The 14,837-nt window shown below is 43.6% G+C and overlaps 1 protein-coding gene across 1 annotated transcript; it reads left to right on the top strand.

The window, feature by feature from the left end:
* The first annotated feature begins 428 nt into the window (after window positions 1-428).
* aplnra (apelin receptor a) lies at window positions 429-2,587 on the top strand. The gene has a single exon (XM_072681133.1). The coding sequence runs from the start codon at window positions 712-714 to the stop codon at window positions 1,789-1,791; it is 1,080 nt and encodes a 359-aa protein (XP_072537234.1). The 5' UTR covers window positions 429-711; the 3' UTR covers window positions 1,792-2,587.
* The last annotated feature ends 12,250 nt before the right edge of the window (window positions 2,588-14,837 follow it).

The raw sequence follows: 14,837 nt of genomic DNA on the forward strand, positions 1-14,837 counted from the left end.
TCAGCCCCTCCATAAGAAAGTTATAGAAGGTTCATGGAGCCTAGACAGGAGAAAGCAGGGGGTCTTTTGTCAGCTGTCATTTCAAATGTGACTTGAAAGAAGCCCACACCATTACTTTTTCATTAAGAAGAAAAACAGAGTTAATTCCACAGTGTTGACACACTCTGAGACCCGAGGGGGGCGGGGGGGTGTTGGGGAGGGGGTGGCAGGACACCATGGTGGGTGGGAGTGGGCCAGGGGTATGGGGGTGGGTGGGAATGGGATGGGGGTAGGAGGAATGGGTGGGAGTGGGATGGGGGGTTTATTGGAGGTGTGGTTAAAAGAAAACAGGGGCTCTAACCAACAGAGTGGGAGGGGTGGGCCGGGGTGGCGGGGTGGGGGGGTTTAAAAAGGCGTGTTGTTTCTCCTCCCTCACTCAAACAGTCTCTCCTGCTCTCCACGTGCACAGACTTCTCTCTGTACTACCAGGGAACAAGTTTGTTGGCTTCTGGAGCCTTGCAAGATCTGGTTCACACGCTTTGACATTTGGAAAAGAGATCTGGAGGAACCTTTGTCAAGCAGCTTTTGAGGACTTTGAGAAGGTCTGAGAACTTTGAGAAGATCTGAGAACTTTGAGAAGGTCTGAGAACTTTGAGACATTTTGTGGACTTTGAGAAACTTTGTGGAGTTGCGATTTGAGGAAACCTGGAGTTCCTGGACCTCAGTCCCACAATGGATCCCACGGAATACCCGGACACCTATGACTACTATGAAGACAACGAGACTGCATGTGACTATTCCGAGTGGGAACCCTCCTACTCCCTCATCCCGGTGCTCTACATGCTCATTTTTATCCTGGGTCTGTCCGGGAACGGCGTGGTCATCTTCACAGTCTGGCGCTCCAAGTCAAAGCGCCGTGCAGCTGACGTTTACATCGGCAATCTGGCCCTTGCTGACCTGACCTTTGTGGTGACCCTGCCACTTTGGGCGGTATACACTGCTCTTGGGTACCACTGGCCTTTCGGGGTAGCCCTGTGCAAGATCAGCAGCTACGTGGTGCTGGTCAACATGTATGCCAGCGTCTTCTGCCTCACCTGCTTGAGCTTTGACCGCTACCTGGCCATCGTCCACTCCCTGTCCAGCGGCCGGCTACGTTCCCGAGGCGCCATGCTGGCTTCCCTAGGTGCAATCTGGCTGCTGTCCATGACTCTGGCCATCCCGACGCTGCTCTTCCGCACCACGGTGGACGAGGCAGATAGCAACCGCACCAGCTGCGCCATGGACTTCAGCCTGGTGGCCCTGAACCGGCGCCACGAGTCGCTCTGGATCGCCGGCCTTAGCTTGTCCTCGTCTGCCCTGGGCTTCCTGCTGCCGTTCCTGGCCATGACCGTGTGCTACTGCTTCATTGGCTGCACCGTCGCCCGCCACTTCAGCCACCTGCGCAAGGAGGACCAGAAGAAGCGGCGGCTGCTCAAGATCATCACCACCCTGGTCGTGGTCTTCGCCTTCTGCTGGACGCCGTTCCACGTCCTCAAGAGCATGGACGCCCTGTCCTACCTGGACCTGGCGCCCACCTCCTGCGGCTTCCTGCACTTCCTCCTGCTGGCTCACCCGTACGCCACCTGTCTGGCCTACGTCAACAGCTGCCTCAATCCGTTCCTGTACGCCTTCTTCGACCTGCGCTTCCGCTCGCAGTGCCTGTGCCTCCTGAACCTGAAGAAGGCGGTGCACGGGCGCATGAGCTCCATGTCGTCCACCCTCAGCGCCCAGACCCAGAAGTCAGAGGTGCAGTCGCTGGCCACCAAAGTGTGACAAAACTCAGGGCTCGGGGGGTGAGTTTGGTGGGTAGGGCGAATGGCGAGAGGCCCCGGTGGTGGGACAGGCGTGGAAGCGGCCAGACGGCTGGAACCAACCTGGCTGGTCTGGCTTGGCTTGGCTGGGCCGAGCCCTTATATACCCTGAATGTTGCTTTGACTGAATGAGATGAGATAAAGGACATCTAGGTTTCTATCTCTCTCTCTCTATCTCTCTCTCTTTGTTTCTCAGTGTCTCTCTATATCTCGATCTCTCATTTGAAAGCAAGGGGGGTGTCTGTCGCCTCACTAGAGCTAGCGAGGCCAGTCAGTATCTGTGTCCTGGCTGGAGAAACGACGGATGAACTGATGCGAGGACTGGACTGATATGTACCAGGCCTAAGTGCTGACAGAAAGACTGCTAGGACTGCTAAGTGCTAAATGTACAGTATGTAAATAACACATGGTATTTTTTGTTGTTGTGTATTCTACTGTAAGAATAATGCTCGTGTGTGTGTGTGTACATGTGAGAGTGTGTGAGAGTGTGTAATCAATGAGTTTCCCCATCCTGCAATGTCTCTCACACAGATATTGGCTGAACTCTAGCAACTCTAGGCCACAGGGCTGCAGATCAAACATGGACATATGTGTGTGTGTGTGTGTGTGTGTGTGTGTGTGTGTGTACACTGGTCTAAAAGTTCAAATTGTACAGTATTTTCATACTATTTTTCTTGCTCAATCGGCCACTTCAGAAGTGTGTTTAGTGTCTGTAGCACTTGTGTAAATGAAGATATAAAAGTATAATGAAGACTTCACCCCGGGTGTGCTGGTGTGTTTGTTTTTCCTGATGAAAGGCTTCAGAGTGTGTGTGTGTGTGTGTGTGTTTGAGTGCATGTATGTGTTTCTGAAAGAGGGGGGGTGGGTGATGGTTGGTGAGTAACTGAAGTCAAGGTGTTGCAGCTTAATTAGATAGTTTAAAGAGTGGTCAGAGGGACGCGGTAGGAGGAGATGGGGCAGACAGACAGATGGCAGCTGACAAATGTCTCCGGGAACGAGGGAGGGAGGGAGGGTAGGAAGGAGAGAAAGAGGAGGGGGTCGGGGAGGCCGGGGTCCAGATAAAAGATACACTGAAAGACAAAAAAAAGGGAAAAAAAAAAGAGAACCAAGCAGGGTTTGTTTGGCTTGTCTAACGGGGGTTTATGTAGAGATAACAAGGTCTATTAACTCCTTAAGAACTCTTTAAGAACTCTTAAGAGTGCTTCAAATGGTTCTTTAAGGTTCTTCACATTTCACCTATTTTAGAAACAAGGTCCTTTATGGATCAAAGTAAAAAAACAAAAAACAAACTAGTGCGTTTGTTTGATTTGTCCTTTACATCAGTGAAGGTTCCTTTTGGAAGCAAAAGTGGATTATCTAGGTCTAGATAAGGCATATACTGAGAGAAATGAACCAGGCCGGGTTAGTTTGGCTTGTGTAAAGGGGGCGAAGAACTCCAGAACTCCAGAATGAGCTGAAATGAATTGCCTTATTAATTGTTCATATAGCGGTAACAAGGTTCATCCACTCGTAAAAAGGAAGGTTCTAATGGTTCTTGAGTAAAGCCATAGAAGGAACCACTTTTGGTTCCATAAAGAAGCACGTCTGTGATGATCTTTGAATTGGTGAGGGATTTGCATCAACTAAACCTCCTTCACCAGAAGTGGCTGTTCTATGGGATCTCTCAATGAACCGCCGGAAGCAGCTTTATTTTTTGAGGGTGTGTGTGCAGACCTGACTCTGTATGTCCGGTTAATTCAATTAAAAGCCATCATACAGTTATTATTATTAGCATTATTATTATTATTATTATTTACTGTTATTACCCCAGTTCAGTCGCTCGTTACCTCATGATGTCAATATTGTAGGCTGAAGGGACGAAACACTTTTTAGAGAGTACGTATGATGGTAAACTCTTTGGGCCTATTTTTATCGGCCCATTGGTTATAAAATGTCTGTGCTGCGTAAAAGGTAGCTGGCGAATGGGTAAATAAATAAATAAATAAATAACATGGCTAAAAACATGGTTTTGTACATTTATACATACAAAATAAATAAACAAAAAACAGGCATGATGTTTAGAACAGCACATAATTAATGAATTAAATCGATTGAATAATTATAATCAATCAACTATACACACAGTAAACAAACAAATACAAAAAAACAACTACAAATCATTATCTCATAACAGCATCATAGAACATATCGTCACTGTCACACAAAAAATGTCAATTTTGGCCAAGTTTTTAACTTAGTTTTTGACATTCTTTGAATCTGACAAAAAAACAAACAAACAAACAAACAAAGTAGACATATTTATAACATCCATTCTTGATGTTGCCACAAGTCTTAAAATATGGAACACCACATCTATCCCTGTACCTTTTGCTGTTTGTTTCAGTCTGCCTTGTGAACTTTATTATTGTATATAAATACATCACATATAAATTATATATCATTTCAGTCCCATCTTTTTTTCCCGGATTATTATGAATCTGGCAGTTGCTCTTTACATTGTGTCCAAATTCTATGATGAACGGACCAATAGGAGTGCTCCAAAATGACTCTGAATGAAATCTTTTTCTATTGACTTCTATTGAAAGTTAAGAAGGGTTTTCCTTCTCTTGTAAAGTTGCCTTTTTGGGGATTCAAGGTTTAAGCGTGACAGTGATTATATGCATATCCTTAGCATATATGCTGAATATATAGGGTGGGCTATGTACAGTAATACAGATCAGATGGGATATGACAGTGTGTGTGTGTGTGTGCGAGAGCTTCACAGGGTGGAGGGCTGTCTCGTGGTGTCACTCAAACAGAAAAAAGTGCCCACATTCCTGCACTTCACTCAAGCAGATTGGTAACGTTGTTTATATCACCCACCCTACCCTTCACTACCAGATGGGTTAAATGTGGAGGACACATTTAGCTGTACAGTGTACACTGTGCAGTGACAAATACGTGCACCTTTACCTTTTTACCTTTACCTTTACCCACCCACACACACACACGCAAATGTAAGCAAAAATGCGCGAGCACTGGCATGTTTGTGAAACTGCTGACCTTACTGCTGACCTAGCTGACCTTTACCTCAGTCGTAAGGGAGTCCAGTGGGAATGGTGAAGCGGGAGCACGGGTTTCGTAGAGTGGCCCTAAAACGGGCTCTGTTCATATTATTACGATTAGGGACAAACCGCTGCTGTCACTTCAAAGCCTCACAAGTTTGTTTGTTTGTTTGTTGTTTGTTGTTTGTTGGCTGCTCAGCCACGTCTGAATGTGTTCCGGACCATCCCAGTCTTACCTTCTGAGACACTTCGAGGTTAGACAGTATATAGACACACACTATATGTCCAAATGTTTGTGGACACCTCTAATAATGAATGCATTCAGCTACTTCAAGTAGCACCCATTGCTGACACAGATGTGCAATAAACACACACACACACAGCCTGCCCAGTTTCTGTAGAGAAGTACTGCCAATAGAATAGGACTCTCCGGAGCAGATAGATAAACAAGACCGTACTAATGCCAGTTACTCCAACAATACCCTTGCTTTGCTTTTGTTTTTTTTTTAAGAAAAAAGGTGTCCCAATACTTTTGTCCATATAGTGGTAAAGCCCATATATATATACTATAGGGAATATATGTCGCACTAGCAGGGTAAGGACTCCAGTCACTGCCTCTTTTTAAACTGCCGCTTCTGCAACACTGCCGGGCAGCCGACACACTCGGAGGAAAGCACCGGGTCCCCAGCTCCGCCGCCACACCAGCTAACAGACAGCCATGCCGGCCAGCACAGCTTAGGAGTGATGAGGGGAGAGAGCGCCATCTACCCACCCACCACAGAGCCACTCTGAGCCCCCAGCTTTGTCACTGTAAGTGAACCAGATTTTATCACTTGCAATTTTGGAGTGTTTTTATTGGTCCATTCATCATGAGGTGTTCACACAGTGTAAACGGTAAACCCAAAAGTGCCGAAAGTGCCCACCTCCACCCCCACCTCCATTAAAGGCTGCAGTAAAGTGATGGCTGCTGTGTGTCGGTGCAGTCTTCACTCAGCAGCAGCAGCAGCATTATTTAAAGCAGTTGTTTTAATGGTGAAGGCTGGGTTTGATTGAAATCTGTTTGGTGTAAAAGTGCTTTCAAATGTGGCTGAGACCCCCTCATCAACACCCCCCACACACACACACACACCCTACCCCTCCCGTCTCATCTGCAATAGAGATGAAACAGCTGAAAGTGGCTTTTTATGGGTGCGGTACAGTCAGTTCGCTTCACCAGTGACGCCAGTTCAAGATAAGGACCTACAGCACCATACACACTCACACACTCACTCACACACACTCACTCACACACACACACACACACACACACATACATACACACAGGCACGCTCAAACAGCGTGAGGTCAAAGACGATTTATTGAGACTGACAGTCTAAGGCCCCAACTGATTCAGAAGTAATGTGTTAGGATGAACAAAGTGTGTCTGTGTGTGTGTGTGAGTGTGTGTGGTGGGTGTGTGAGTGTGTGCGAGTGTGTGTGGTCAAGAAGAGGCCAAGTTTGTAACCCCAGTAGAGCTACTGAGGACAGTCAATATTTGTCTCTTGACAAGAGAAGTGGCCGTTACATCAAGGAGGAGGGGGGCTTTTTTCTTTCTCACACACACACACAGTGCACCCTACAGAGAGAGAGAGAGAGAGAGAGAGAGAGAGAGAGAGAGAGAGAGAGAGAGAGGAGTGACATGGGGGGGAAAGAGAGAGGCAGAGAAGGAGAGAAAATCAGAAATAGAGAGTAAGCGAGAAAGAGTAAGAGTAAGAGTAAGAGAGAGAGAGAGAGAGATAGAGAGACAATCAGAGATAGAGAGTAAGCGAGAAAGAGAGAGAGAGAGAGAGAGAGAGATAGAGAGAGAATCAGAGATAGAGAGTAAGCGAGAGAGAGAGAGAGAAAGAGAGAGAGAGAAAGAGAGAGAGAGATAGAGAGAGAATCAGAGATAGAGAGTAAGCGAGAGAGAGTAGGAGAGACAGACAGACAGTGAGAGAGAGAGAAAGGGAGAGAGTAAGAGAGAGAGAAGAGAGAGAGAGAGAAAGAGAGAGAGTAAGAGAGAGTGAGGAGAGAGAGAGAGAAAGAGAGAGAGAGAGAGAGTGGGAGAAAGTGAAACAGGGTAAGAAAGAGATAAAGAGAGTGAGAGAGGTAGAAATAAAAAGAGACACACAGAGAGACACAGAGAGAGAGAGAGAGAGAGAGAAAGAGAAAGAGAAGGAGAGAGAGAAAGAGAGCGAGAGAGAGAGAGAGAGAGAGAAGAGAGAGAGAGAGAAAGAGAGAGAGAGGGAAAGAGACAGAGAGAAAGGGAGAGAGTAAGAGAGAGTGAGGAGAGAGAGAGAGAGAGAGAGAGGGTATTGAGAGAGAGAGAGAGAGAGAGAGAGAGGGTATTGAGAGAGAGAGAGAGAGAGAGAGAGAGGGTATTGAGAGAGAGAGAGAGAGGGTATTGAGAGAGAGAGAGAGAGAGAGTGGGAGAAAGTGAAACAGGGTAAGAAAGAGATAAAGAGAGTGAGAGAGGTAGAAATAAAAAGAGACACACAGAGAGACACAGAGAGAGAGAGAGAGAGAGAGAGAAAGAGAAGGAGAGAGAGAAAGAGAGCGAGAGAGAGAGAGAGAGAGAGAGAGAGAGAGAGGAAGGGTGTTTGTGTCTGACCGTGGTTAGAGTGAGACGTCCCCTGAGAACGTCGATTCTCCAGATAAACATCTGTGGATTGTTTTTAGCCAGTGTGTCTGAGACGTACAAGTTCACACACACACACACACACACACACACACACACACACACACACACACACACACACACACACACACAAGACCATCTGGGCGAGAGAGATATGATGAGGTAATCTCATTAGCTGTGTAATCTGGACAGTGATGTCATATGAGGGGAAAAAAAGCTGCATTTCGGACAATACAGAAAGCGCTGAGTGGCTAATCCGCTAACTGACGCTACCAGCTAATTTTCACAAAAACACGACAGTGTGGACACACTGAGGACGTGCTGTCCACATGTCCAGAGACCTCATCTGTGCAGTATTAGGTAATGAAGAATAGATGATAGATGTACAAGCTGTTTATGGCCTCATTAGTGGTACAGAGTGTGGAGTGGTGATCATCATCCAACACCCTGACCTCACTAACACTCTTGTCACTGTATGCAATCAAATCCTCACACCAATGCTTGTCCACAATCTAGTAGAAACACTTGATCTCTGGACAGTAGAGACAGTTACTCCAACTACAGCAGGATCAGCTCTTTTTAATACCCTTGATTTCAGAAGAAACAACAAATGAGCAGGTGTCCCAATACTTTTGTCCAATTGGTTTAGGATACTGCTTTTCTGACCACTTTGAAGGGCATTGTGGCCATAGGCCATTCAGCTCCAGCTACCATACCAGACAGTGATGCAGCCCATGAAGACGCTGCTTATTGTCCATCTGTAGAAGTTGGTGAGGATGTTATGAAGCAGACCAGACATCTTGAGCCGTCGCAGGAAGAAGAGGCGCTGCTGGACAGATCTCACAGCTGTGTTGGTGCAGAGGGACCAGGTGAGGTCATCAGCGAGGAACTTAACACCACTGATGCTTCCCACATCAGCTATATCAAGGTATAGTGAGAGTGACCACCCTTCTACTGCTTCCTGGAGTCCACAATCATCTCCTTTGTTTTGATGATGTTGAGGTTGGTGTTATTGCACCACACTGACCTCATCTCTGTAGGCTTTCTCGTCTCCAGCTGTGGTGAGGCCTTGAGGATCATCTTGAAGATGATGGTGGATTTGCGCAAACAGCCCAGGTCCGAAAGTCCAAAATCCAGCTGGGTGTTTAGACCTGATGTGGGTTCATGGTGTGGAACATCCAACATGCTGACCTCACTAACGCTCTTGTCACTGAATGCAATCAAATCTTCACAGCAATGCTCCTCCTCCAAACTCTAGTAGAAAGCCTTATTTCCTGGACAGTAGAGACAGTTACTCCAACAGATGCATGAATGAGCAGGTGTCCCAATACTTCTGTCAATGTAGTATATATATATATATATATATATATATATATATATATATATATATATATATATTAATTAGCAACAACTACACATGTGTGTTTGTGGTACAAACCAATCATCAGGTCTCAAAATGGACTAATGTATGTGTGTGTGTGTGTGTGTGTGTGTGTGTCTATATCACAGCTGTTTAGCCTCATATTGGTGACCAGCAGCAGCACATACCCTCTATCATCACTGCACGCACTGAAACACACACACAGGCCTCGACAGGTGTGTTTCTTTAGGCTGGTGGTCAGCAGCGAGTGATCACTCCCAAATGAGTTATCTGGACATCCTGTTTCACACATACACACACACACGCACACACACACACACACACACACAATCTGTACATCCACCCATCCATGTATGTGTGTGTGTGTGTGTGTGTGTGTACTACATGACACAAGACCACATGTTTTGACAGTGTATAAAAAGAAAGTGTGTGTATGTGTGTGCGTGTCTTGACTTTTACACATCAAAGAGAACTAACTGTCATCTGATATACACGCCACACACACCACTAAAACAATTTGTTCTCACTTAAGAGTGGACGAGAGAGAGAGAGAGAGAGAGAGAGAGAGAGAGAGAGATACCAAAGCAGTTAATTAAAAAGCACTGATGGATTACTTAACACAGCATGTCGGCTCAGTCCTGCTGTCTGGCGTCCTTTCTACTTTTAAAGACAACTATACATTATTTTCTCATTATACACTCACACACACACACACACACACACACACACACACACACACCCAAGAGACATGGCTGTGTTAATACTGTAATGTGTCTGTTCAGGCTGAAAACCCGTCTAGACAATAGAGCAGACTGGCCTCTTATCCATCAAAACAAAGAGGCCAGCCTGGAGCACTGATCTGCTCAAGGACACACACACACACACACACACACACACTTACACACATATACATGCACATACATGGACAGAGGTGAAAAAAAAAGAGAGAGAGAGAGAGAGAGAGAGAGAGAGAGACGCTTATACGTCAGGTACAATTACACAACGTTAATTTCCCGGATATCTTTGAGGGCTTGTACTTTTAGGCCTCTTCAGATCTTCCACATTTATTTGGGTTCGCTTTTATTCCGCTGAGTTGTGTTAGCTCCTGTTCTGCTTCACAGTTCTTCTCACTATGGTACTTTAATACTTTACTCATGCTTTAGTAGAGCTCAGCAACTCTTTAATACTTTTTAATTTAAATAAATTTTAATTAACTTTCCATTTATTAGGCAGTTTTCTTTACTTAATTTTGTTGTCATTAGGAGTTTTGTATTCATGTTTAATATTCTTGTTCTTTTTCTATTAATCTTTATTTTCCATTCCCTCCACCTCTTGACCTCTAATTCCTACTTCCTCTACCTTCTCTCTTTATCCCCCACCTTCCATCCTCTGTCCATCCTTCTCTGTCTCTCTCTCTCTCTCTCTCTCTCTCTCTCTGTGATCTCCCCTGTGGTTAGGCTTCTTTTGATGTTTCGTGTGAGTTCTCCACCTCCTCCGTTTAGGCCGTAATGAGCTTTAGAGAACATTAGCCTGAAGGCAAACACAATGTGTATCTATGGGTGTTTGTTTGTATGTGAGTCAGAGAGAAAAACAAAAGAGGCAGAGAGAGAGAGAGTGAGATTTTACTACTGTACTAATAAAACTAAGTACACAATTAATTTAAAGCTAGCAAAAATAAGCTGAATATGTAGTTTATCAATCAAGACATGTTTGATGTCTGAAGTTAGCTTCTTTAGTTTTGAAATGGAGCTACTAATGTTTCCAGTGAAGCATGGAATCTTATATTTCTGATATAAAATCTTATAACTGATCAGCACAGTGATTTATCAGTCTACTCAGGGTTTAGTGGAGCTCAGTAACACTGAGATCAATAACTGATCAGCACAGTGATTTATCAGTCTACTCAGACTTTACTAGAGCTCAGTAACACTGAGATCAATAACTGATCAGCACAGTGATTTATCAGTCTACTCAGGGTTTAGTGGAGCTCAGTAACACTGAGATCAATAACTGATCAGCACAGTGATTTATCAGTCTACTCAGGGTTTAGTGGAGCTCAGTAACACTGAGATAAATAACTGATCAGCAGTGATTTATCAGTCTACTCAGGGTTTAGTGGAGCTCAGTAACACTGAGATAAATAACTGATCAGCAGTGATTTATCAGTCTACTCAGGGTTTAGTGGAGCTCAGTAACACTGAGATCAATAACTGATCAGCACAGTGATTTATCAGTCTACTCAGGGTTTAGTGGAGCTCAGTAACACTGAGATAAATAACTGATCAGCACAGTGATTTATCAGTCTACTCAGGCTTTAGTAGAGCTCAGTAACACTGAGATACTAAATAACTGATCAGCACAGTGATGTATCAGTCTACTCAGGCTTTAGTAGAGCTCAGTAACACTGAGATAAATAACTGATCAGCACAGTGATTTATCAGTCTACTCAGGCTTTAGTAGAGCTCAGTAACACTGAGATACTAAATAACTGATCAGCACAGTGATGTATCAGTCTACTCAGGCTTTAGTAGAGCTCAGTAACACTGAGATAAATAACTGATCAGCACAGTGATTTATCAGTCTACTCAGGCTTTAGTAGAGCTCAGTAACACTGAGATAAATAACTGATCAGCACAGTGATTTATCAGTCTACTCAGACTTTAGTAGAGCTCAGTAACACTGAGATAAATAACTGATCAGCACAGTGATTTATCAGTATACTCAGGCTTTAGTAGAGTTCAGTAACACTGAGATAAATAACTGCTTTAGCTATGTTACCTACATGCCTCCATGTTTATAGTTTATACCATGTCAGAAACCACCTGGATTACCCTATTAGACATCATTTAATTTTTGGCATGCTTTTTATACAATGCTGGCTGCTAGCATACAGACTTCCATTATCTGTTAGCTACATTAGCCTCATAGCTCCAGTGCAAAGGTATAATATAAAACTTCAGATACCAAACCTGTCAACAGGCTACATCAGAAATAATCTGATAATCTGGATTTGAATGAATCAACTTAACACTTTACCTCAAACAAAATAACCAATGAATGCAGCCCATTTGCGGCCCATCCAAGGCTCTGTCCGGGTTCTCGTGTCAGAAATGTCCCACTTTGACCTGTTGAAGATTTAAGAGCCTGAAATTCGATCATTTTCCTGCAATTTCATGCAGTATACTTTCGTGCTTTATGGAAGACTTGATTCAGTCTGTTACGGGACACCTGTAGAGCCAGAACAACTGTGAACCTCACTGACTGATATGATTCCAACATGTGTGACCATCCGACACCCCTGAGAGAAAGATGTATGTGTTCATGTAATCTTCCACCTTCAGGTCAAACTCAGGTTAGAAATCTCCACATCTCTTTTTCTCTCACACCTCCGAGTCAGATGGAGCTCATAAATTCATATTTTGCTTCAGCCATGTGGAGCGGGCGTGGGTTTCAAGTCAACCATTCAATAAACTTATGATACGCTCAATACACAAAGTGGAGGAATTGACACAGTAGTTTAAAATAGACAAAACACATTAAGACACTGTTTTCATACATTTAAAAACAGGCCAAGATTTTATTTTGGCCAAAATAATTTAAATAACATTTGGCCTTGCTGTCTGAGCACAAACTTTGTCTCCAAAATAGCAACTTTACAGGAGAAGGAAAAAACCTTCTTAGCTTTCCATGGATGTTAATGTAAAAAACAATTATTCCAGGTAATTTCGGAACATTTCTATTGGTCCTTTCATTCAGAAATTTCAAAACAATATAAAGAACACATGTCAGATTCTCATTATGTCAAAAAGCGAAAAACGTCAAAAATGGGGATATAAGGTTTTACCGTGACAGTAACGATATGTAAGGATGAAAGGAAAGATTTGGCGTCATAATGTGTTTATAAACCACAAACGTTCATCTGCACCAAACAACAACAAAAAAAGACCTGCAGGTGTTTTAAGCAATTTGGGTGATGTTTTTGGGGCACATATATAAAGAGATGAGATTGGTGACAATCTAAATCCAGTGTTTGTTAGCAACATTAGCCTAGCATCTTCCATTTGAAACTACAGAAGTACACATCAGATATCAAATAGGCCCTGACTGCTTGATCATACCTGGGGTCAGTAATCAATCGTGTTTTTTATATTTTTCGCTAAACTCCCTCTTTATTATTAATTATTAAAAAGCCGGTTCTAGATTCAGATTGGAACCCGTACTGCTCTGTACCACAAATAAGGCCATAATCAGCTTACTCATCTAGCATCTATTTTAAACAATGTTAAGAACAACTGCCAGATTCACATTACGCCCAAAACTGAACAATGAAAACCCACTGAATTCATTTGGTTCATGTAAAAATGATTCACTGATTCAGATTCGCTCAGTGAAATGCCTTTCCCCCTGTGCAAAATCAATGCGCTTGACCCTCCACCTTCAGATCGCATTACAATACACTGGCACATTTTTACACTCCTGGCTTGAGACTTGTACCGCAGGCCTGAAGTATCACCTGCCCTGCTACTCTTCCCTCAGGCTGAGAGAGCGAGAGAGCGAGAGAGAGAGAGAGAGAGAGAGAGAGAGAGGACTTTCTCTTTCTGCAGATAGAGACACACCCTGATTGGCCATTAGTGTCAACGCTCACCTTTGCTGACATCCATGACAATAAACATCATCAACCAAGAGCCAATACACACCCCAACACCCATCTGCAAGCCAGTGTAGGTGTGTGTGTGTGTGTACTTAACTATAAAGAAAGGGGCATTGGGCCGCTCTCTCGCTGCTCTGTATGAATAACCAGTTCAGTTCAGTCGGACTGGTTGCAGTCAGGGCGGAGAACATGGCCAGCTGTTTTTACGTGTGTCCAGGTTTTTGTGTGATGAGCATTGGTAACTATTTTATTATCCAGAGGTGTGAACACCTCACTGTCTCTCACCACATCTGTCTTTGATTGCTGTCCAATGGTAGTTTAAGGAATTACCATGAGTCTAACTTGCTATGTAATGAAAACAGAAACGTTGAAACTATAACTACAGTTATACAGTAATGCAACAATATAACAATAGAAATGCGTATGACATAACCATGGAAACACTATGATTTGGTGAAACAACCCAAATGGATGTAACGTAGCAATGGAAATGGATTTGGCGTAACAATCAGGATGGTTGTAGTAGTATGACCATGACAATGAGTTTGGGACAACCATGGATATGCTTTGTAGTGTAACCTTGGGAATAGATAGAATAGACGTAACAATGGAAACGATTGTAGTTTAGCCATCATAATGACTGTGGTTGTCGTGCTGTGATGGAAATTGCAACCGCAGAGCAGATTTTAACCATGGACAGGGAAGTAGCGTAACCAAAGAATTTAATTTGATGCAACCATGGAAATGGTTGTAGTGTAAGCTTGGAAATGGAGGGTCATAATAATGAGAACGGTTGTGGCATAACCATGGAAATGGATTTTACGCGACAAAGGAAACTGGTGTAGCATTGGGAAATGGTGTAGCTTGGCCAGGAAAATGAAATTGGTGTAACGCCAAAAATGACAATGACAATGTCAAGTATTCATATATATGGATTTGGTGTAATAATACAAATGATTGTAGATGAAATATATAAATGATATATATATAAATGATATATATATATATGTGTGTGAAGTTATGAAATTTTGCAAGAAGGGCCACGCCCCAAACTCCTCCTCCTGGCCCTCAAGCTCTATCTCAAAGTATGGTCTGTCCTAGCAAAAAAAATGGATTCATGGAACAGTGGAAACGAGTACAGTGGTGTATTTACTTCAATTATTTTGGTGAAACAATTCAAATAATTGCAGTGAACCTATATAAACAAATTTGACATAACAATGGAAACGATTGTAGTGAACTATGAAGGATAGGTGCAGCCCACTGAACTGCTTAT

The sequence above is a fragment of the Salminus brasiliensis genome, chromosome 6 (genome assembly GCF_030463535.1).
Source record: "Salminus brasiliensis chromosome 6, fSalBra1.hap2, whole genome shotgun sequence".
NCBI lineage: Eukaryota > Metazoa > Chordata > Actinopteri > Characiformes > Bryconidae > Salminus > Salminus brasiliensis.

What these genes read in the sequence shown, in the direction of transcription:
- aplnra (XM_072681133.1), top strand. Translation starts at nt 712, where the DNA reads ATGGATCCCACGGAATACCCGGACACCTATGACTACTATGAAGACAAC.